This window comes from Aphelocoma coerulescens (genome assembly GCF_041296385.1).
Source record: "Aphelocoma coerulescens isolate FSJ_1873_10779 chromosome Z unlocalized genomic scaffold, UR_Acoe_1.0 ChrZ, whole genome shotgun sequence".
Lineage (NCBI taxonomy): Eukaryota > Metazoa > Chordata > Aves > Passeriformes > Corvidae > Aphelocoma > Aphelocoma coerulescens.
Window position 1 is genome coordinate 18328036 of NW_027184085.1, and position 22152 is coordinate 18350187.

The 22152-nt window shown below is 36.8% G+C and overlaps 1 protein-coding gene across 2 annotated transcripts in view; it reads right to left on the minus strand.

Moving 5' to 3' along the window:
* Positions 1-4061: 4061 nt before the first annotated feature.
* PDE4D (phosphodiesterase 4D) overlaps positions 4062-22152 on the minus strand; it is a 159734-nt gene continuing 141643 nt past the window's right edge. For both annotated transcript variants that reach the window (XM_069000889.1, XM_069000890.1), the window contains exons 7-15: positions 21389-21482; positions 17561-17733; positions 16469-16567; positions 16219-16383; positions 14386-14485; positions 10585-10739; positions 9940-10062; positions 9284-9466; positions 4062-8737 (exon numbers count right to left, since the gene is read on the minus strand). In XM_069000889.1, the coding sequence (XP_068856990.1) occupies positions 8324-8737; positions 9284-9466; positions 9940-10062; positions 10585-10739; positions 14386-14485; positions 16219-16383; positions 16469-16567; positions 17561-17733; positions 21389-21482 (1506 nt within the window). In that variant the 3' untranslated portion in view covers positions 4062-8323. The remainder of the gene's footprint in view (positions 8738-9283; positions 9467-9939; positions 10063-10584; positions 10740-14385; positions 14486-16218; positions 16384-16468; positions 16568-17560; positions 17734-21388; positions 21483-22152) is intronic.

Genomic DNA, 22152 nt, shown 5'->3' on the forward strand with positions numbered 1-22152 from the left:
CTCCTCACTCTTGTGTTTCCCTGGGTTTCATGCTCCACTTCAAAGCAACCCCAGACAGACCACTTTTGATAGGTTGCAATGAGATCTTGTCTTGGTCTAACCCCAGCCATCAACCAAGCTCTACTCAGCTGCTCCTCAACAAATGGGACTGGGAGGGAATCAGAAGAGTAAAAGCTGGAGAACTCATGGGTTGAGGTACACACAGTTTAATAGGGAAAGCAAAAGATGCACATGCAAGCAAAGAAAAGCAAGGAAAGGATTCACTGCTTCCCATGGGCAGGCAGGTGTTCAGCCATCTGCAGGAGAGCAGGGCCCCATCACATGTAACGGTGACTTGGGAAGACAAATGCCATCACTCCAAATGTCCCCCCATTCCTCCTTCTTCCCCCACTTTATACATGGAGCATGATGCCATATGGTCTGGAATATCCCTTTGGTCAGTTGGGGTCACCTGTCCTGGCTGTGTCTCCTCCCAACCTCCCAAGCACTCCCAGTCCCCTCACCAGCGTGGCAGTAAGAGAAGCAGAAAAGGCCTTGGCTCTGTGTAAGCTCTGCTCAGCAGTAACAAAAACATCTCTGTATTATGAACTCTGTGTTCAGCACAATTCCAAAACACAGCCCCATACCAGCCACTGTGAAGAAAATTAACTCTACCCTAGACAAACCAGAACATAGTAAAATAACAAATTTAAGTTCTTAAGAGATTTGGCTATTAGTTTTCTGGAGTCTCAACTATCAGAAGATACTGAGGATTTTAAGCCAGCTTTAACTGTCTCTGCCTAGCCCCATGCCATGATGGCTTACAGACATTTGCTGCAAGCCAAGTCCTACACATGTACAAAACTTGCCTACTGTAGTTTGACTACTACTATGCTGCAAAACCTCTACTTTGTTTTCCAGACTTCTTATAAACAAAAAATGGTCTCCACTACATACTAGAGATGCTGATACTGTAGGCATCTGAACTCAATGAATGTTAGAGCAGGATGGAGGTAGGACTGGAAGAAACATGACTGATGAGTTTCTGACCTGTACTTGCTGTCTGCCCAGCTCATCAGCACTAGACAGCTAACACTGTCCAGTGTCCTACGTCTTCTCCCTCTTGCTTTCACTACGGGCTGTTTACTCAGATGGGATGTCTCCCACATGAAGGGCTTGTTTTTCTGAGACAGACATCCCACATTTTTAGTCTTTAAAGATGAGATTAACTCTGCATTGTTTCAATTTTTTTTTTTTTAAATATTTCTATATGTATATCTTAACTGCATATACAGTTTTTACCAGCACCACAGTAACTTCAAGGAACTCAAAATACTTGCTTTGCAAGAAGGCAAAAAAGATACAGCTTTGTACCCAGGGAACTGAGACAAAAATCAAACTTAAACTCAGTTCTCCTAATGTCCATATTCAAGCTATGGGATGTCTTTGATGAGATTATTTTAGTAGGAGAGTATTTCTCCCTGCTCAGGTTTTGCTCCCAATTTGTCACTCTGATTTCTATTTGGACTTCGTATCTCCCTTTATTACTTCTGCAGATTTCTCAAACAGTTTGACAGGAGGAAGCTAGAGATTTTCTTTATTCTTCAGACTAAACAAAATTGAACTAACTGATTTACCAAAATATGAATATTGATCTAATATCAATATCCAACTGAGATGGACAAAATCTCTCTAACAGTTTAGAGTTAGAACGTTTTTATGTTTTATTTGGCACCAGGCACTGCGTGGGATAGCTCCGTAAGACGCAGGACCCCGATCCAAGCAAACACAAAGCTTTTTATTTCCAAAAATTATGAATATCCAAAATACAAATGCATGTTCATAACTTTAACACCTCCCATTCTCCACTTCATATGGAAATGAGCTTAAATGTCATTAAGCATGCGGAGTGTGTGTTCTGAATTGAGTCGGGGGTCTTGAATTGTGTCAGTGGTCCCAAAAAAGATGAAGTAAGCTCATCTCCCTCATTTTGACTTTATGCCTTTCTGAACTTTAACAATCCTAATTACTTTAGTGACCTCTAAGTTTCCTCTTGCGTGACTTTTGAATGGGTTCCCACCAAGGGAGGAAATTGGTAATTGTCCTTGTTCCCTACACCAGCTTATCAATGTTTCTATTCCTCGTTCTAAGCACAGCTAAGCAAACATGCAAACGACAGATTACCAGTTATTTAGTAATCAGTTACCAACATCTTAAAACCCATTTCAGGTCCATCTGTCTTAACTATTTTAATTAACTCTAGCTGGGCCCAAATTCCTTCCTATTCTAACTAATTTCAACACAGCTACCCTATAACTAAAATCTTTATATTTCTTCTAAATCTGTGTTTCGTAACTAAAGGCTTTTTAAACATCTTTGAACTTTTGTGATTTCTTTTTTCCTGGAAAAACCTAAGCAACAAAATTAATCACAGCTGGAGAGAAATTGGACTGATCATTCCAGTAAACACTACGTGTGCTAGTAGCTGTGACTTTCATTTTCCTTGTTGCAGAGAGATTAAGCAAACAAAGCTGCAGCTATGCAGACTATTTGTCTTATTAGGCAATAGAAGAGTAATTTGTTCAAAAATACATTGAACTGCTACAGCAGCAGCTGTCTGCACTGAAACAAGGGATACATTTTGCTTTTGCTCTGAAACTTTTCTATTCTGATTCATTATTTCCACGCGCAGAGACTGACATGGTGCGAGAGGATGTATGAACGAAGCAATGAGCTACTGCTGCCAGCTTCAGGCTTATGCATGGCTATGGTACCCTATTTGCTTACTGAAAAGGTTTTAGTACTGTCAACAATAATTTGGGACTCCTTCTTCCTTATAATAATAGCCATGATGTATGCAAGCCATTTTCTTATTAGGGGTGCTGTAAACTGTAGTAGTGCTAGGTTTAGTTTAGCGAGCTGCAGCTTTCCCTGAGAGCTCAGCAGAGCTGCTCAGGGCAGTGTGACCATGGTTGCCCTCCCGTAGTCCATTTCGGACGGCTCCGCGGTTTTGCTCCGGCAGCTGTCAGCCTTACAGCCAGTGATGGTGAAGGAGGTGAGAAGGGTCTCTCCATGAGGATTTAAGAGGATCTTTTAACAGTCACATCTTGTCCCAGTGATCCCCAGAGGCAGAGACCTCATCATCCGGGCTCAGGGGCGGTCCCTGGGTGGAGTTGGGATACAGGAACCAATAGGGAGAACCTGAGGGAGTGGCCAGGGCGAGCGGCAGGGGAGAGGTGGGGGAAACAATATGGGATAAGAAAGCAAATGGTCAGCAGATCACCACATCAAACATGCGAGGAGGAGCCTGACAGGAGTGACAGACACTATCTAATTTATCCACCCACCGCAGCACCCTTCATCTATCCCACACAGTACTTGCCAGCATTTTCTGACACAAAGGTGTGATTAAAAAGGAGTCATAAGAATTCCTTCTCCTTGCAAACTACTCCTAAATCCAAAGAAGGATTAAGAGACTTAAGAAAAACATGAACATAGATTTTTTTTATTCAACAAGAAACTATTTTCAGTTAAGCAAAGAGTCCCACAAAACTTCACACTGATCCTGAAAGCCAGGCACCTAAAAGGTGCCTGAAAACCAGTTTAAGAATTGGACTCACATTAAGACTATATTCCTTCCTCAAGAAAACACTATGAATTTTATTTTTAAGAGCAATTTCTTTTTATCACCCATTTGGAACAGAGATTGTGACAATGTTTAACTGTGGTACTTTTTTATTGGTTTGGTTTGGTTTAGTTTCTATATGGTATCCCAGTGTATTGCTCCTCTAGACAATCTCTAGACATCTAGTTTCTTTAAACCACTGAAGTCAGCGGTAAAATTTCCTGAAAACCAAGATTGTATGCCTTTCCAATATAACTATATATCACACCTTTGTATATTAGGCTCCTTAAGAAATACCATCTGTGATTGACTTTTCTGATTTGCTCAAGTTTATTTTGTATTTTCTATATGAAACACTATTCTGACAAAATATGGTAATCAAATTATTCTGGAAATATGTTTTCTTTTAAGCTGTCAAAACTATGGGATTCGTGTAAAAAAAGTTAACTTTAAAAAAAAATCAAATACAGTAACTAGGCAGAATCAACACATGCTTTTATTTCCATTGCATATAAAATTTCATATGAAGGTATCGATGTACAGTACTAACCCATAGGCTGTAAGAGAGGCTAAGAAACCAGTGAAAGAATAGCCATGTGCAATGTTCACACAAGTTGCCACTCTCAAGACATCCCCAAAGAAAATACCAAATTAAAACAGTAACAAGAAATTGTTCAGGATATCTGTTGTTGTAGAGTCCCTTTTAGACTATATAAAACAAAAGCATTCGAATTCCTTTGGGCCAGGGCTGCTAAAATCTACAGTTTGTGTCAAAAAGGAGATTGTGGTTTTTCTTGGAAAAGAATCTCTCCTTTCATGAATAAGTCGCAAGTTACAAGGGCTGGGCATCACTGGAATGGAGAAGAGGTATTTACCTCACTCTGGCAAATTCAATGATACCAGCTCTGAGTTGTCTGGAGCAATGTGACAAGTCAAACAGCAAGAGTTGCTCAGTCCAACCTGCAAACCTAATAGTAGTGTTATTAAAACATCTAACAGTTTACTGCTCTTCTGTAGAGCTAGTGCGCTATGCTACACACACCTGCACAAAGCTTTAGCTACACCTATATAAAATAAACTTTGGCTGCTTGTAACACTAATATTGGAAAGCATTTCCAAGACTGAAGTTGTATATCCTACTATGGATTCTGCTTATACAGTGATCATTTGTGCTACTAAAGAAGAGACATTACAGACAATTGTAGAAGTGTATGAGTTACACCCTCTTAATTCTGATCATTCCATTTCACAATATGCATTAAAATCAAATGTTTATTAGAGATGCTTTCCAAAGCTGTTTCAGTGCATTTCAGCACTGAAATGCAGCATCAATTATTTATCTTTTTTTAGGAGCAAAAAATGGCTGCAATAATCCCCAATTACAGGCTGTAAAAAGATATTCAGAGACAATACAATTATATTACCAGAAGTCTGCAAAAGCTTGAACTTCCAGCAGGGTCAAGAATGAAAGTTTATTGTAGTATTACGCATATTAGCTCGTAAGAGTATCCCCCATCAGTTAGCAACTAAAAATATGGTAGAAATGCCCAGCCCCAGCCCCAAGGCTACCTTACTTTCAAATGCAGCTAAACAAGAAAATATTGTTTAAAGTTAAGGCACAGCCCTGGGACCAAAGACCTGCAGCTTTTTTAATCGATATATCTTTATGTATTTTATACTTTTCTCAAATCTTCCATAAATGAGCTCTATGGTGACACTGAATATATTACAGGAGAAGAAATGTACAAGGAATATGTATACACAATAGTCATTCTCTCACCAAGAGTTTCCAGATACAGCAACACCACCCTGACAAGGATGATGTTATAATAAGAACTGATAATTTACAATTAACATTACAGTATGTACATTACAATAAATACATGGTTGTAAACAGAGACAAACAAGACTGTATTACAGGTAAGGTCATTTGGTGAGAAAAATGAATGGCACAAAAAATAAATAATGTGTTTCAAAAGAACTGTCAAAGCTTTCTATAAAATCCATTTCATTCAAGTTTTTTAACTTCTGAATGCTATTTGTTCTATCGATATTCTTTCATTATCATTTTTTAATGACACAAAACAATTTAAGAATTTAAATACAGCATTACTGAGTACAGCAACTTGCAAGCTAAAGTGTACTGTTATAAACAAGGTGATTTTTCTTTTTTCCTCCCACTCAATATCCACTCACTGCATTTTTTAATGGCAAAAATATTCACAACACATAAAGCCACTTATAAATGGTATTGTTTTAAAGCAGTGTACAATGCTAAAACACACTTTGGCAAAAGAGGAAAAAAAAGATTGTACAGTGCATTATATCCCCAACTCTAAGAAATGGTATCATTTTCTATGATTTGATTGTCCACATGTATAGGTGTATATCTCACAATATGGTTTTATGTTCATTTACTTTCAATTAGTGCAGAAACAAAACTTTCCAGGTCCTACTGGTTATTCTGGAATTTATATTGCTTTTCCACTACTGAGGTTCCAGGCACTCTTGGGGGCTAAAAGGACTTTTAGATGGATCAGGGTCAGCAAGAAATGATGAAAAAAAAAAGAATCAAAAAAAAAAAAAAAAGCAAAACACAAAAAACCCCGTGAGTTATCTTCGTTCTTTTACTCCTTCTGCATCTTCTGTGCTAAGGCCCTGTGAGGGCTAATGGTAAAGAAAATTATGACCTGGATATAGAAGAATGCAAAATGCATTTAAAAGTTGAACTATTAGCCAATTATTTTTAAACAGGTTTTTATTCTAGATCTCTGGTAATTTAAAAGTACCTGTATTCATAGCTGCAAATTTGCTACCAAAAAAATCCAAAGGGAAAATAATGGCTGCTGCTATCACCTTTTGTTAAGAAATTATCTTTATATTGTCATTTTAACAGAATTTTAGAGTGTGGGAGTCTGCTAGCCTTCCTAGGAAACTATTTCCCATCTTCTACACTCAAAACTACAATTCTAATGATGACTAAAGTGGAGGAAATAAAATCTCTTCTTTCATGTGAGCAAACAAGAAGACTGAAAAATGACAAATATGAACTCCTACCTCCCTTTAGCTTTCCAAGTTATGGAAGCCTTCAGTATCAATCAAACTGAAAGGCAGGATTCCCTTAGCATAAGCAGGGAAAAGGATGAAAAGATCTAAGATTGAAATAATATGGAGTAAACTACAACTCTGATGATGCACTGCTCACTTAATAATATAAAAAGACAAGACTGGCCTGGCTCTTCTTGCAACAAAGACATGAAAAAATAACACTACTCATTATTTTTATGTTGTACACCTCTCAGATTAGCAAATGGTTTAACTATATAGCTACCCAGATTAAAAGTTACTGGGAGTCATAAGTTGGAGATACTACACTAATGCTTTTTTTCAGCAGAACAAGTATTTCATACGTTGTATCATCTGTTCTGAATTAGCAGTCTATAGCTCCCAGGCAAAAGTAGTCTGAAACACCATGTTTCAGAGGAACAATTGTTATTAGAATAGCAAAAGAGCTGCTTTTTTACTGATGACAATTCATTACTGTTTTTACAGGCTCTGGTCCTGTAAATCCTAGTGTTAGTGGTCCCAGCTGGTATCACTGGGACCACTTCTTGTAGTAAGACAGAGTGGGCAGGATCAGGCCACTATGAGGGCAAAAGCACTATATAAATCCACTAACACATTTGGGAAAACTGTGGTGAAAAAACAAATACACAAAAAAAGATATCATACTGAAAAAGTTTTATGTAACACAAAAAATATTCATGGAACTCATGAATATATAAAATAATAGACTTTTACAGCTCAATATTACCATGACATTCTAAGGTGCCAAAAAAATAAAAGAAAAAGGAATTAAAGAAAAAAACCTTAGAAGTATTATCCAGTGTAGCACAGATTTGTACTGAAAACTTGTAAGTAACTCTTTGGAAAAAAAATAATCAGTGGCAGATGAAAGTGTTTTTTTTTTTTTAAATATAATACCTTGGTATATTTAATAAAAAGTAAGCTCTAAAAAAGATCTCTGTTTCAGATATTATACAAAATGGAGAGGTTAGTGCAACCCACTGGGTCACACTTTTTTCAGTTATGTCTCAGAAGATTAGAAATCAGAAAACTATGCAATTTTCACAGCTTATCTTCCTGTTGGTAACAGAATCATGTTGTGTCCCTTTATTTTTGTGACTTTGTTTTCCAGTAGGAACCTCAATGTTTTTTCTGTCTGTTTCCTTTACATTAATCTATCTATTATCCAATACCTTACAATACAATACAATGAATTCAAAAACTATCAAAGCACACCAACATTCGTTTGGCAGGTGGTACGCCTCTGAAAGCATTTGCTTTATTTAATGGAATCTGCCAAATAGAGACCTTATTAAAATGTAATTTATGGATGTTCTCCCCCTCCTTTCTGACACCGTGGAGGTGAAAATTCTGGTTGCAATATTCCTGAGTGCCAAACTGAGTCATCAACATCAGTTTTGATCAACAATCCTTCTGGCAGGTAACACCAAGTTCTGACCATGGTTTAGTATGTGACATATACTTTGGAAATCATTACCTAAATTTAAAAAAATAAAAATAAAAAATCCAAAACAAAACCAAAATCCTCCCCTCTCCTCCCCTCCCCCCCGATTAAAAAAAAAAAAAAAAAGAGAGAGAGAAAGAGGGAAAGAAAGGGAGAGAGCAGGAGAGAAAGAGAGTGTGTTTTCATTGTTATGTGTCAGGAGAATGTTCTTCTACCACACAAGGCTCTGCTGTTTGATTCTCCTCCTCTTCTACCTCTTCCCCTACTTGCTCATCAAGAGGAATTTCAGTGGATTCTGAATCCTGGGTGCAAAGAGTCTTGGAGTCACTGAAGCTGGTGTCTTCTTCTACTTGACTTCCACTGTCCTTTTCAGTGTCTGACTCACCATCTTCCTCTAGTGTTAGTTCAAACTGGAATTTTTCAGGTTGACCCTGCTTTCCCTCCTCCTTTTCTTCAGGTGCAGGAGAGGGACTTCGAGGGATTGTGCTCTGGTACCATTCTCGATTGTCCTCCAGTGTATCTAAAATATCCTGGGCATCTGGGTGAACAAGATCTGCCCATGTCTCCCACAAAGGATGAACAATGTAATCTATAAATCCCACCTGTTGCAAATAATACAAGAATATGATTATTCACAGAGAAATGAATAAGTCATGGAAGTTATGAGAAATATTATGCTAGTAAGAGACAAAAGATACCTTAAAGGTGGCTGAAAGGAAACCATACTAGTTTATATAATAGATAAAGTCTTTTACTTTTCAAAAGTCTGATTCGGTATATTGGATAAGCGCATGGAAAGGATTTGTTTTCAAGTGAACTGCTCATTACAGACAACTCCACTGCATCTAGTGAGCCAAATACCTGCTTTATATTTAATTCTGATTTTGAAGGAAACCCTAATCAGCTGTACAGTAATCTCTTGGCATGTATGCTGCTTTTCAGGTCAGGACAGTGATGGAATCCCTTCAGCAAGCATACTGCCATGTACTATGTTTTCACACTAAAGGTCTCAGTTTGCCTCACTTACTACTGAAGAGCTGAACTAATTAACTCAGAGGAAGAAAAGGAAATTCAGAAATTATTCAAAACATGACTGTGTACCATCCTTTTCTTCTAAAAGGTTGAACTACCTTTGTCAAATCAATTACCTGTGATTTTTCCACAGATGCATTGTGCTTATCACACATGGGACTTATCTCCATTCCCCTCTCTCTTTCCCGGTCTCCCTGACGGAAAAATTCCTCCATTATTCTGTCTGTCCATTGGCGGTAGAGATGGAGCGGCTTGGTAGGATTGCTCAGATCTGCACAGTGCACCATATTCTGAAGAACCTGGAATAGATTGAACACCTGTGGTGTTATTACACTGAAGAACAGCAGCTCCTTTTTTATACATTTCTGGTGACTGTAAAACAAAACCTTGAAAATACATGTAATGCAAGATTTATTCTAAACAGCAAAAACTTATGTGCTTGTGTGTTTTTCATACTTGTAGCAATATCCATGAATTACCTGGCTTCTGCTGCTTCTGCTGCTATAAAGGTCACAAAATCCTTGTCAGAAAGAGAATCACTTTTTGACAATTTGAAAGGAAGGGCAAAGCTTCATTTAGTCCAGAACTACTCTAGCACTTTATTAGTCTCCCAGAGAGTAACTTGGACCATGTCACTTAGACCAGGGAAGAAACAGAGGGAAGTAGCAGGTTATGGTGTGAAACAGACAGCTCTAATCTGTGCTGGAGAATGGGGAGAACAATGTTATAAAGTATGTAATGCAAGTGACCATTTTCAGATTAATTTCCTTACCTGAATCCTGTCTGAATAGTTATCAAGAAGCAGGACACCAGAACTGGTCACTTTTTTAGTTTCAACCATAGTTTTTAAATCAGCCAGTAGATTCATATGCTTAGACATATCTGTTGCAAGAACCTAGAAAGAAAAAACCAAACAAAAAATGAACACTATGTAAATGATTCCACTGGGGTTTTTAAAAAAGTATTTGAACATATAAATCAACAGTTTTGGAAGGAACCCATAGCTCCTATTTCTGAATACATGATAAAAGTATGAGTCCTGTATGTTCATAATAGTAGGTTCTCATTTCAGTTATTTTAAAAATATGACAAAATCATTGTTCAGCATTGTTCAGAATGATCAGATCAGCCCAAATTCCTTATTAATTCAGTAGCAAATTTCTAACTGATGGTAGAATGGCATATATGTCAGTACAACACCAGCTTGAATCAGAAGTGTTTACTTTCTAAAAATGCATAGACAGTTACTGAAACTTAAAAGAACACACTACTCATGTTTGGACAGGACATGAGAAAACTTCAAACTTTCACTTCATTGTTTACAGGCCTGATCACATGTAATTTATCATAAAATGCTTCTGTGCTTTATTATTCAGTGTGCTATCTCTGTGGAAGATCAAACTCAAAAAAAACTCACAATGTCAATGACCATTTTCCTCAATGATTGTCTCTGTTTTTTGGTCAAATTCTGGAAAATGTCACAATTTTCTTCCTGCAGCAGCTTGAAACCCACAGCTAAGTGATGATTCTCCAGTACTGATGAGTCATTGTACATCAAGGCGAGTTCAGAATCTGCAATAACAATTGCAGGGCAGAACGTTAGTAAAGGCTGTGCTTCTACCAAATCCCTTAAGATCTTTTTCAAATTCATGCATAACAAGATCTACAAATAAACTTTTAGTAACAGCCCTGAAAGTTACAGAATTATTGACTGAATATCTCACTAGGTCAAGCCAAAGTATGTTGAGGAAAACAAAGAAAAGGCTTTGTAATGACGCATGTACACGTGCCTGTAGTGGCAAGTTAGAAAAAATATAAGGAAGGTAATTTTCAGGATACATTTTCATATCTGCATGAGGTAACTTAGAAAATATTCTATGCATAATATATGCATAAACACAACTCAACTAAAACACACTCTGATGTGTTGTCTTCTCATGCCTCTCTCCATCACAACATGTAAAATTCTATTGTTAGTCAAGTTTCAGCTGTCCAGCACTCTGACTGGAGAACACACAGCTGAGGCTTTTCTGCAGGTCTGCTGCAGAGAGCACACTTCTTGGTTTTCAAATCATGTCTTTCTGCAGTTATCTAAGACACTCAGATGCCTGGTGAACTAGGCTTACAGTCATTAGTTCATGACAACTGAAGGCTGGTAGGATGGTAACAGCTATGCTTCTGTCTTTTCCACATAATGTCATGTGGTGCGAAACTGCAAGCAGTGGCCTTGCCTGCTGCTTCATGCTTGAGCGTGGTCAGTGCTTGATGTTGTCTGTAATGCTGCCTTCTGCAATGGAATTATTCTTTACTCAGTCACCCCATATGGCTGTGAGAATAACACACACTTTCCCAGCCATGTCTGTGCTGAGGCACACCTGTAAGATCAGCTTAGGCCTGCTGAACAGGCAGCTCTGACTAATCAAAGAAGTTACCAAACTTTCTGCACAGCTTTAGCTTTTACCCAGGAATACTGCACAGTCAGCTTGCATATGCTTTAAGATACATCTTGTAAATATATCTATCACAAAAAACTCAAATACTTTTTATGGAATCATACTTTTCACGTGCTATATTAACTTCTATTTATTACAGCTGTTCTAGCCCAAGTCTAAACATACATCAGTCTATTCCACTCTTTGTCCTCTTTTCTTCTTTTACAGCAGAAAGTGATATTATGTTTTAAAATGCCTGCGGTTCAATGGGAGGCCTCTAAAAGCTTTGATCTTCAGATTTCATTAATCTCATTATCTATTCTCTGGCTGTCTTCCTCTCCTGTCTTGAATAAAACGATCTGTTGAATCAGGAAAGTCTTCCTCTTACTTTCCTTATCCCAAAGGCAGCAAAACCGTAACAGCAGAAGTAGAAAGAAAGCAAGTTTGCAAATTATCTATCTCTCTTTCATCTTTCATAGAACATACACAAAGCTTTCATACTTGTTTTTCTTACACAGAAAACAGGCACTAGTTTATTTTCCTTTCAAACAGCCTTCTGATGAGCTGCAACTGCAAAACACTCCACTTTGCCAAAATACTTTGGAAGAACTGGAGCTACAGACACAGCTAAGATGTACTCAACTTCAAAATGGATGTGAAAATGGACAAAAGTTCCCCCTGAGTAACATCTGTAACACATTATAAGATTCAAGAATATTTTTCAGCAAGGACAGAGTTACAGTGGTAAAATAAGCATCTCCTCTGATGCTAATATACTTCATATTTGTTTGTTCTTTAATAGCATTCAAAAGGTATCAGTTTCATTGACAACTGTGTAATAGACTTTATATAGGAAAACAATATTCATAAAAATCACAAGACTAATTATAAAGAATAAGATGAAAACATGGCAAATATGTATATACTTTAAGTAACTAAGTCTATAATGGTTTTTTTCAAATGTATTCTTACACTTAGTGAAATGTTAATACATTGTACAGTTCACTGGAAAACAAAATTAGATGAAAGCAAATTATCTTCTAGAGGTTAGGAAAATTTTGGATTTGAGAAACCAACATTAGATGATCTTTTTCTGTCTCTGCAACTGCAGTTTCTTCCCTGTATACAGAACAATTTTAAAGGAACAAAATCTCTCTGTTTCTTTCAGCCTTGCAACAGCAGTTTCAATTAGTGCTGTTACTGGACTGACACATAAGCCTCCTTTATCAAAAGCTGAATTGAGAAAAACAAGACATATTTTCTAAACTGGTAATTATCAGCATGAGAATGACTCCTGTATTAGCTGAATTTCAATCTGTCTAACTAGAAGTGAAAGGTTTAAGCATGACCACTCATCCCTTCAACTAGACAGTTATCCCTCTTGAACAATTCATTGGTTTCCTTGTAGAACCTTGGAGCCGGCAATATATCCTGGTACTCAATTTCTGATTAAACAAACAAAGCAAAACTTTACTTACATATGCCCACTCTTAAGAATTCAGGTATTATACACTGTTTTTTGAACAAAGCTTGATTCACAGTCTGCCTATACTACACTGCTGAACTGTACTGGTCCCCAGTAAAGCACAAAAAATCCAGAGTCAATCCTAATCCTCTTCCAATCAGATGAGTCATCAAATTCAATTTCATTATAGAGTGGCCTTTAGGCCACTGAGACAAACGAAACTAGGTGGAGGCTAAACTGAAGTGAATGTCTCATTCAAATCTACAGCAGCAATGAGTCAGAGGAGGAGCTCCCTTCAAACTCGGCTGCTGATTTGGGGTCATTCTATTTTAGCACCTGTGAAATAGATTCACCCATGTGCAGAAGTGACAGTATCTATAAATGTGCAACCAGGTGGGTCAAATACACAACCCTAGGTGTGATTCCATTTCTTTTGCTTTTTCTTCTTCTGTGCTTGGTTTATTAGTATTATTTTAACTTCATACTTCTGGGTCAGTTATCATAAAAGAAGTTGTCAGCAAAAGAAATAACATAGTATGATGGAACTTGTACTGACCTACAAAGTGCTACCCACTGATAATAGTGACACAAGTCAATGAAATCCAAGCAGGTTACACTGGGGCAACAAACCATTCAGTAAATGTGTCATGATCAGGTTCAATAAAGTTAGCAGTTTTTCTTTCAGTAGAAGAATAAGGAGAGGACAGAGGTTCAGCAATGCTGCAGACAACAGCCCTAAGAAATATAGAAGTACACTGTGTTTCAAATTTGGAGATGACATTAGGGTCAGAAAAAACCAAACAGGTTTATCATAGCCACAGAGACAGGCTGAGGAAATTCAGTCCACAAGGCATGAGAGATCAAAAGCCAAGTACAGGATCCAGGCAGAGAGAGATGGGCCTGACAGTCTGTTTGCTAAAAAGAAACCTCTTTTCTGCTTTCTGAATGTCTATCCTTGGTCATATCATATGTCTCTAATATGAACACATAAACTCTTGTCTTCCTTTTTTTTTTTAATCTTCCTTCATTTTTCTCCTCATTTATTTATTTAACATAAATCAACTATATTTATGTTATAAACAACATGCAATACATTGAAACAATGCCAGGTTTATAGTTCATACTTCAATAATTCTTGCTAGAGGGTACTATGTAAATTATTTCTAAAGTTGCAAAAAATGCAAAGTAATATCAGGTTTAAAATATAAACATCTATCTACTGAGAAAAGTTAGAGAGAGAAGCAAACAAGGAATGAACCGTGTATTTTTCAGGTGCTATTGCAGCAAATTTTTGAGAAAAACCACTGAACATCAAACTTACTTGTGTTGATAAGAAACTGGTTTGAAACCCCAGGATGATCTACATCATGTATTGCGCTGGCAAAAATTGCTGCAAGAATCTCCAAATCAGTGAAGACTGCCTAGAATATCATAAAACAGAAATGACAGTCACTAATCAGTGAAAAAGTCTTTTCAATAAAAAAGAGTCTGCTTTGAATCTGGATTGGAATAAGCAAAACACATTTGAAATATACCATGATCTCTAGAGACTTTACACATAAGCTATCAAAACCTTTTGTAAAATCATTTCATAAATATTTCAAGTTTGGCCACAGTAAAGTGATCTGTACTTCATACAGACAGCATCACTAAATTCTGTCACAACTGAAGTATTTTCAGCTTCAGTCAGTAAATAAATCCACCTTTATTAGACAATTAAGTACAGGTTTCTAGCTTATAGCACAAATTAAATATTTCAGCTTGACTCCTGTGTATTGTCCTGTACTTGAAAGCTGCACATCTCCTAACCAATGATAAAGGAAATAGCAACAGACTACACAACATCTCACTTAGCATTTACTGATTTTCCATCTGTATGAGATTATCAGGAAGACAGGAAAAGAGGATGGCAATGGACCTGGAATGTCACTGAGCCCAGTGCTCTGTTGTCAGAAGCACACATGTGATGCAATTGCTTTCACAGTTGACCAAGGACAGCTCTGAAGTGCATAGACCAGCAGTGGCACTGGGCAGACATTGCCATTTCACTGGCTAAAGCTCCGCTGAGAAGAGTCATGGAAAAAAAACCTGATCTGAAAAAGACCCCAAAATTTTACTGATGACTAGTTCAGCTATGCAGTGAAGCCAGTGGTATTCTAAGAACATTATCTGATCTGTCTTCTTGAGAGCAAGAAAATCTTTCTCAAGAGATTTCCAAGTCTTTGAGGATCAAAACCTGCCAACAGTCTCGAGGTCCACTTATAACCCTTTTTTTAAGAAGAAGGTAAACCAGATGTATTCAGTAACATGAAACATTGATCATTATAGGAAAGAGTAAAAATGCAGCCCTTCTTGAAAATGAAGGTAAATCCTTTTGAACTAGTAAAATTTCTACTGCTTGCTTTTCCTGAATTTTTCCAACAGTTTGCTGGGATATATCAATGCTTGCTATGTTAATCCCTGAACTGTGCTTAAAAGAGGGAAAATCTCCATCTTCCACATCTTTCTACTTCAGAGATTTAAGAACTTTCAAGAAGGCAATTACTACAAAGAGATTAATTTTTTCCCTAAGTAATTTTGAAATATTTATGGGGGGGGTAAAAGAAGACATAGTCCAGTGAAAATTTAGTACATGTTCCAATCTGTCTTAGAAGTAAATACAAAAGTAGTCTTTCAGGATCAGAATAAACATGCAGAACGAAAGAAAAAAACATTAAAACCCCACTCCCCCCAAAACCTCACCTACCAAAACCCAAAAGGCCCTTGAGAGAACACCATTTTATCACTAACTTTCCTAAGAAATTCCACTTACTGTGGTTAGATACAATCCTACATGGGAAATAACAACAGAACAGGATGTAGTATAAATAATAAGATGGTGGAAAGACGATATGCATTGTGTTACAATGAAAAAGGTTATGACTGCACAAGTCTGCATGATTTAGAATGAAAAGATGTGATATTTTCTGCACAATATTTACATGCAGCTTTGATACTCACAAAATATCTTTAAAAGAACAGAATTTATTAAAGAAATACTAAGATTTCTTTAAAAAACGTTGCAGAAACCAAGATCTTTAACATATAGTTTAGAAGACTCTCAGTGCATCCCCTTCTCTCATGACTGCCACTTCTCCTCTTCAGTGTAGTTTACCTCTAATGCTGGGGTCGATAGTAGGACATGGGTTGACTGAACAACATCTGCAGCATGTATGTTATTATGGTATGCCACATCTGCATGGTAATGGTCCTCCAGGGTCATCAAGTAAGTTATTAAAGTATCTACTGGAATCTTAAAAGTTTTTAACAAGTCCCGCTCCTATAAAAGTAAGGAAAACAATTAGATTTCAAAGCACAGAACAGTCTCCAAGATAAGAAAAAAGCAGCATGATACTCCTACTTGCCTGAAAAATAGTGTGCATGATGACAGTCAAAGGTCTGTTTCCAGATAACTCTGCTACTCTGAAAACCTGAAGGCCCCACTTGTTCAAATCTTCAAGTTCCTAGAGTAGAATCAAGCAACAAACAGGTTGAAACCTAACATAGAAATTCCAGCAATTTTTGAGAGAAACAATTACAAACACAGAACTTATTCAAACCTGGCCACTGTGAAAGTTACACGCTAAACTCTGGAAGGGCTAAATTCTAAACTCTGCAGCTGCTACTAATCTTGCAATATCAGAATTTACATCTACCAATTTTTCAGATTTTAATTCTCTAAGAAGGAAAGACTGCCTCTTAAGTGGATTACTCCAGAGGGAAAAATTCTACAGTATCTTGAATGAGTTTAACTGACATACTTTGCTATCTCACTGTCCATTGACAAAAAGGTTCAGTGAAGAGAAAACCTCCAGAGATGCTGCAATTCTGCTGCTCTCTCCCTGGTTCTCAGAAACACTCTTCAAATAAGATTCCTGAAAATGTTAGGATAGGCATATTTTAAAATGTGAAACTCAATCAAAAATCCCTTTATACCAATTTTCTATTATTGCCAAGCAGTTAGCTGCTGGTGCAAAAAATAATAAGACGTTTCATTGAAAAAATAACACAAAGGATGTATCTAAAATGATACAGCTAAAAATAGGAAGGATAGCTCTATTGCTATATATCCTTGTGCATTTTTAAAAAATAAGGTTGCTATCTATACATTTTCACTCCTGTGACATTATACAATACATTTAGCCTTCAATCTTCAGATACTATTTATGAATAGGCAGCTTTATTAATGCATACACAAATGCTAATTTACATTCCATCTCCACATGAAATTGTCTTTACGCTGAAATTAACCCTTATGGTCAGATTCTGATTTTACTAGCTGATTTCTGATTTTACTAGATTCTGCCACTTCAAGAAATTTCGATTATTTCAAGTGAGAGCAGTGCTTGGTGCTGCAGTTTGAAATCAATGTTTATAAGCAGAGGATGGAGTAATACTGAAAAGTCCATACTGTTTAAATTTAATGGTTTAAATTCAAGAATTTATATGTTGTCTACCTTGGCAAGGACATCTTCTTGGTCTGTTTTAACTCCAAACCTAGGAATACTGGAATTAGTTAGGCTGGAGCTATGCATGAGCTTTTTGACTCCACTGATCTGGGACATTGGCCTCTTCTTTTTCTCTTTCTCTTTCTGTGTCGGAGAAGGGATTTCAACTTCATGTTGCTTGTCTTCAAAAGAATGAATAAAAAGAGAATAATTTATAAAATAATTAGAAATACTACAAAAATCCCTGTTGAGTTCCATCTTATGGACTTTTTAATTCTTAGAAAAACTTCTTTTAAGATTTTGCAATAGACTCTTTCTATCAAGATCAGTAAACCCATGAAAAGTTAAATATAGACCTATACTTCAGTACAAGCAGGTCTCTTTTACTCAAATTGCCTCATTATTTTTGAACTGGCTTTAAAAGCAACTTGTGACTGCCTGATTACCACTTCTGCCATATCCCTAGTGCTGTAGAACGGGTCAGTCATCTCAGTATAAAAGCATTATTACAACTGAACAGGAATCCATTTTGCAAGAAATATTAATTTTGTTTCTTTTTTTCAGGAGAAACATTTTCTGAAATTGTATTTCAAAAATTGTCCATGTGTGTCCTCATGTAAACCTTTAGAAAACTTTTTTAGGACTCAAAGGACTTAATACTTGTGGACTGGTCCTGTCTACTAACACTGTACAAACAGGAAAGGCTTTTGTCAGCCACATCTACAAGAATTTTGGATTGTTGGCTGTTCATGCCAGCAATGTAGTGTTTCTGCACCTCCCAGCTAGAGTCAATAATAATGGCAGGACGAGTGCTCTGCTAAACCCCTGAATTTTGCTGTGGGCTTTTGCCTCCATAGCAGTTTCAGCAGCATCATTTCATAAAATTTATCAACATATGTGCCAGAAAAAACTTTAAATAAGAATTAAATTGAGAGTAAAGTATATTTAGGCAACAACCACATGATTGCTGCAAAACAGTATGGGGCTGTGGAGCACTGCAGACATCTTCGGTCCTCAAAGAAACCCAAAAAGTGCAATGAAGGATTTTGCTGACAAAGCTATTAGGAACATGCATTATTTCTTGTTCCTTTTATTCATACTGTGTTTCAATCTAGAATTTAATGACTTCCTTCAAATTATCTCTTTTTTTGCTGAAATGTACCTCCACCTTTTCTAGACCTCAAGGAATATACCAGTAAAACCACAAAAACCCATAAAACATGTTTCTGACACAGGAGATGAGGCAAAACAGCTAAAAGAACACCTTAAACCAAAATAAAATTTGAATAGAAAATAAGAAAAATTGGGCTTTTTAGAACATGTGCATTTTTTCCTTTTTGCAATATTCATTTTCAGTACAGACTTTGAAACCAGATGAGGCTAGCAAGTGAATTTCTAATTACCAGCTTCTTCACTTTCTTTTTTCCTTTTTTTTTTTTTTTTAATTACCCTTTAGCAGATACATTTAATGGACACCTCAAATTCCAAACAAATCACAATGAAGAAGAGGCTGTGGAAATGTCACCAGGTTGTAGCCTGCAGCACTTAGTCCCCTGACTGCCCCGTCACACTTCACCTCCTAAAGAGAAAAAGTGGAGGTGGAGCATGGCAGCCTTTATCTGGTGCAAGCTGACAACAGATGAGGAGCTGTGACTTGTATTTGTGCTTTGATGTTTATGGTTTCAGTCATATGCACGAAGTTTAGACTCATCAAACAGAGATTTGTAAGCTGAGCTGTCAGACTAACTCAAGTGAAAGGAAGAGTCTGTCTGAGTGACTTTAGATCTTCCGAGAAATCCAGTGGGATTGCCTCTGCTTTTGTAACTTTGAGCACACGGGGCTGTGCCCATCTGAACATCTAGAAAAGACAGCTTGCCATTCTGAACCTGTTTATGCTATGCTCAATGACAGGTTCTCAAACATTTTCCATTCATAGAAAACAGGTTAATGATGCTGAAAAAGAAGAACGTTGCATATTATTATACACAATGTAGGAACCTTAATTCTCATTCACAGAATGTATTTCTTGGCATTATCAATTATTTCATACCTTCATTTAGCCCTATAGGAAAACAGTTTGGTTTTGGTTTTGGTTTTTTTTTAAATAAGAAGAACTGGAAACCCTGTTTTCTCATGACATGTTCCTAACTTACAAATGTGAGAAAGTTTGTAGATATTGAGGAGGTAAGTTATGTATTAAAAAAATAAATTAGATAATAAACTCATTAAATATTTCTATGGAGAGATTGTTTTCTCTTTACATAGAAGTTCAGAACCTATACACTCAGACTGCATAGTTTGAAAATATTTAAGCAATACATCTGTAGATGAGGTGTTTTCACTATTGCGCTGCTCTTATACCTACAATTTTAGGTATCTAGTTTTTCATGCAGACAGAAAACAGTACCCATGGTCCAGTAAATTAGAAGTGATTGCCTTTCCAGCCCTCTTTCTGTACAAGACTGAGATGTAATGCAAAAGGCTGACTGATGCATTTCTTTACCCTGTCAAAGTAAGTCTTTAAGTTTTCAAGTGAAAACAAGCAGAAGCTGGCATCTCAGTCTCCACAGCGTAAGTGGGTCATCCTTTCAGGCAACTGTACACTAGTTTTCAGGGCATCTGAAGCTGGGCAATACTGCTTCTCCATGACAGAGGCTTATCCCTCTCCCACTGTCGAAACCCTGCTGTGCCACAGCACTCGGCACACTACTGAAACCATGGGCCAGCTGAACAGACACATGCAGCTATCCATTTTGGACAGGGTGACAGGATAAAATGTACTTTAAAAAAACCACACTTCTCTCAAAAAAGCCACAAAAAGCACAAGCTATGGTATCTCAAACAGAATAAGATGAATCTTAACATGTATGACTGGCACTTTTTAAAGTACTTGTTATCCTAATTTAGATGTATTTGGCTGTGCCTCTCTTTATACACAGTCTTTATGAAGCAATGGTGTTTTGCCCAAAACATGTTTTGAGATTGGTACAGTATCTTTAACTTCATCTTCAAAATCAGCAATATGGAATGGAGTTTTCTTGATGTTCATGAATTTTAGGGGGAAAAAAAAAACAAAGCAAAAACCATGGTGAAGGAACCATATTCTTTGTAATACTGTGTTGGGCCTTTGTTAATGCTCACATCCCAGCATGCCAAGATCTTGAGCAGCAAAAATCTTCCTGGAAAAGGTCTATTCAGATGTTTATTTAGTCATATACATCTAACTGTGCATGTGCAGGCAGGGAATACCAAAATATCTTAACTGCATGCTGTGAGGTTTTATGAGGTTACATGTGCTTATGTGCTTCTAGCATACTGAAACCTCTGCAGTAATTCTGGTAGGAAAATAGAGTGGGAGAATTCTCTTTAATATATAAATATATATAATTACCACTCTGAGATTAGCCCAGTTGGTTAGTGCATGGTACTAATAATGCCAGGGTTGTGGGTTTGATTCCTGTATCAGTTGTTCACTTAAGAGCTGGACTTGATGATCCTTGTGAGTCCCTTCCCACTCAGAATATTCTGTGGATCTCTGTGATTTTCTATAATTCATTATATTAATTTCTTAATATGGCAGCAATATAGTACATGTAATAGATACATGAATATTTATCTGTAATTACACACACAGGGAAATCACATACACAAATTAACTGAGCTATGAGGAAATGGATCTAACCTGATCTCTCTGCACAAATGCTGACAATATGCTAAATGCACAGTTTCTAAAAGCAGAAGTTAATATGGAAAGCTACTTGCTTTGAAGCTCTAACACAGCCCAGAGAGAAAAAAAAACCCACAAAAGGCAAGGAAGTTAACTCTTCATAGTCTTACCTAAGAAAGTGTTTGATATATATTCTGAGACCTGATTGCCTGACCTGCTCATTTCAGAGAGGTGGGTTAGCTCACGGTTGAGCATTCTTTTAAACTGGAAAAGAAAACAAAAAAGTGTAAAGTTAGTTACATCAAGATGTACTTTAGTTAGGATAAGAAAATGCAATCAATTTATGATTGGGGAAAGAACATGGCATTAAAAATATATACTCAAGTAAGACAACTGTGAAAGCAGAAACCACATGTACCAACAATGTACCCAACCAACTTATTCATGGATTGGACAATGTCATTCTTAACCTCCTAAAATACACCATAGTGATTCAATGACTAAGGTAAAATGTCCTACTAGTAACTGAAAACTCTAAGACATATGTATACACACAAGTTATAATCTTGTCTTTCCAATTTTTAAACTTTAATTTGGAAAGTATATACAAATGTATTTATGTAGGAGCTGTTCTCTACTAGTTTTCTCATAAGATTTGTAAATAAATCTATTTCTGCATTTTTTGCAATTCATTAGGTAACATTTCAAGTCTATCTTACCTTCATCATTATCTGCTCGAAAGTGTTTGACAGCATTGCTCCAAACAATCAAAATATCATATTGATTTCATACTAGCCAATATGAGAAGAGGTAGGTATTGTTGTCTCTGACCTAAAATTATTATATTCAATCAGTCCAATGACTTGACCATTCCACTAGCTCAGAAAACTGCAAGCATCTCTAAGAAACATGGGGGTAGAAAACACCCATTTGC